General features: G+C 47.7%; 1 protein-coding gene across 1 annotated transcript in view; it reads left to right on the top strand.

The window, feature by feature from the left end:
* The window catches only part of GABBR2 (gamma-aminobutyric acid (GABA) B receptor, 2), a 299,076-nt gene that overhangs the window by 287,663 nt on the left and 9,194 nt on the right, over nucleotides 1-2,219 (top strand). The window contains exon 16 of the mRNA XM_008575182.1: nucleotides 1,757-1,886. Coding sequence (XP_008573404.1) covers nucleotides 1,757-1,886 — 130 coding nt within the window. The remainder of the gene's footprint in view (nucleotides 1-1,756; nucleotides 1,887-2,219) is intronic.

Raw genomic sequence — 2,219 nt, 5'->3', positions numbered from 1 at the left:
GCTCTTCTCCCGTGGTCATTGCTGGACTAGGTTCCTTCTCTCTGGTTTTCTGCTGCCCCCCACCCCCAGTTTTCCTCATGAGTACGGCTAAAACCAGGTGGAAGGCATGCCCTGTTCTCAGTCTCAGGAAGGGAAGAGACAGGAAGTCCATGCAAGGGATTGCCTTTTAAGCAAAAAAATTGCACACATTCTGGTTCTGCTGCAGTTACGTTGGCAAGAACTTAAGTGAGCACACAGCTGCAGATGAGGCTGGAAATGCAGTTTCTAGCTGGACAGTTGCAAGGAGAAGTGAGACATAGGATTGCCAGATTCGATGCAGGATGACTAGTTAAATTTGAATTTCAGATAAATAACCAGTCATATTTTTCAGTATAAGTATACCCCATGCAATGCTTGGCATATACTTAAACCAAAAAAAGAATTAGTTATCCTAAATTCAAATTGGTCTGGGCCTTCTGTATTTTTATCTGATAGATCTGGCATCCCTGTGGGGGCTCAGAGCAGTCTGCCACGGAGAGCCACTACTCAGTTGTCCGAGCACCCGAAGGTGACTGCATTAGGCTGGGGCAGCCCACCATCAGTCAACAGAACCAAGCAGGAAACGTTTCAATTCCGCAATGCTCATTGCTGGTTCTGTTTTAGTATCAGACCTCTCTGTTATTAGTAATACCAAATCTCTGTACCTTGACATTCACCTTCTACTTGCACACTCCATCAATGACGAGTTCACTCACTCTAGGAAACCCAAGCCACTGCTAAAAACTCTAAAATGCTCGGTTGTTTTTCCTAGAATTGATTTGCAATCAGGCTTCCTGTTGCTTTTACCCTTCAAACCTAGCCCTGCCTTTGTAGTTGCACTGAAAAGCTCTTCATATGAGACTTATTAAACAATTTAATGGCTGTGCTGCTGACATCAGAACAGCACTTTACAGTTTATAAGGTCCCCTCTCTTATACTGTAGAGGGATGCCCACTACCCACCTCAACTACCACCCCTCCCACCAACACACATACTCCCCAGTCTTCTCTGGGGCTGCATTGCCCCAGGACTAACACCTGATTTTTATATAACCTGGGAATGACTGGGACTCATCCTGATTAACAACTCTGGATCAGCCCCCACTGGTCTGAATCTCCATGATGGTGTGAGGCTCAAAGCTTAACTAGCCCTGCATATCTGTCCTTCCCTCTGAGGGTCCTGTTAGGTATTAGTAATCATAATTATAGTGATATTATTATAGTAGTAGGTTTCCCTTATTATGTGTTAGGCACTGAGCTAAACTTCCCATGCTTTAAATTTTATATGATTATCTCATTTAATCTTCACAACACCCTACCCCCTGCCACCCCATTCTACAGATAAAGAAGTTTAGACTTGGCTCTCACCAACTAGTACACAGCCGGTAAGGGGCAGCCCTGTGCTTGCCCCGTGGCCTGTCTGACTCCACAGCCTGAGCTCTCTGTGCCCTGCCTCCGTGGGCTTGCTTGGCTGCTCCATCAAGGCTCAAGCCTACATAGAGCTCATAATTGTGAAGCCCAGGTCCCTCTCATCCCAGCTCCTCCTTGAACAAGAGCTGGCAGGGTCCTTCTACATCTCTTCACCAAGATGCAGCAGCATCCCCAGCTCTCAATTCCCTCTCAAAGCCAGGAAGACACCCAGCCCTGCAAGCCACCACTTGGCCCTAGAGGCCTAGCTGCCAGGGCTGGGCAGGGGCTGGGCTGGGGACTCTGGCTCAGCTGAAGCCTTTGTCTTCTAGCTGGATAAAGACTTGGAAGAAGTCACCATGCAGCTGCAAGACACACCAGAAAAGACCACCTACATTAAACAGAACCACTACCAAGAGCTCAATGACATCCTCAACCTGGGGAACTTCACTGAGAGCACAGGTAAGAGGAAGCAGGGTCCTGGAACACAGGGTTCTGGGTTTCAGACCCCAGACATCCATCTTCCATTTTATAGATGAAGAAACTGAGGCTCAGGGAGGGCAAAGGACTTGTCTGAAGTCACACATACACGCAGAACTGGAGCCTGTGGAAGCCCTGTCTCCTGACCACAGTTCAGTGTCTGTTTGGAGTCCCACCCCACCTGGACCTGAGGCTTGTTCCTTGTCCCTTGGGTTCAGTTCCACACATATATAATGTGGCCAGCATTCTTAGTATGCTGACTGGGAGCACGTTGAATTTTCCCTTTTGTTCTTAGTGAGGTTTCGAAGAACTTCT

This window comes from Galeopterus variegatus, unplaced genomic scaffold (assembly GCF_000696425.1).
Source record: "Galeopterus variegatus unplaced genomic scaffold, G_variegatus-3.0.2 Scaffold1151, whole genome shotgun sequence".
Classification (NCBI taxonomy): Eukaryota; Metazoa; Chordata; class Mammalia; order Dermoptera; family Cynocephalidae; genus Galeopterus; species Galeopterus variegatus.
Note: the sequence above shows the minus strand (reverse complement) of the source record. Positions and strands in the feature narration are given on the sequence as shown.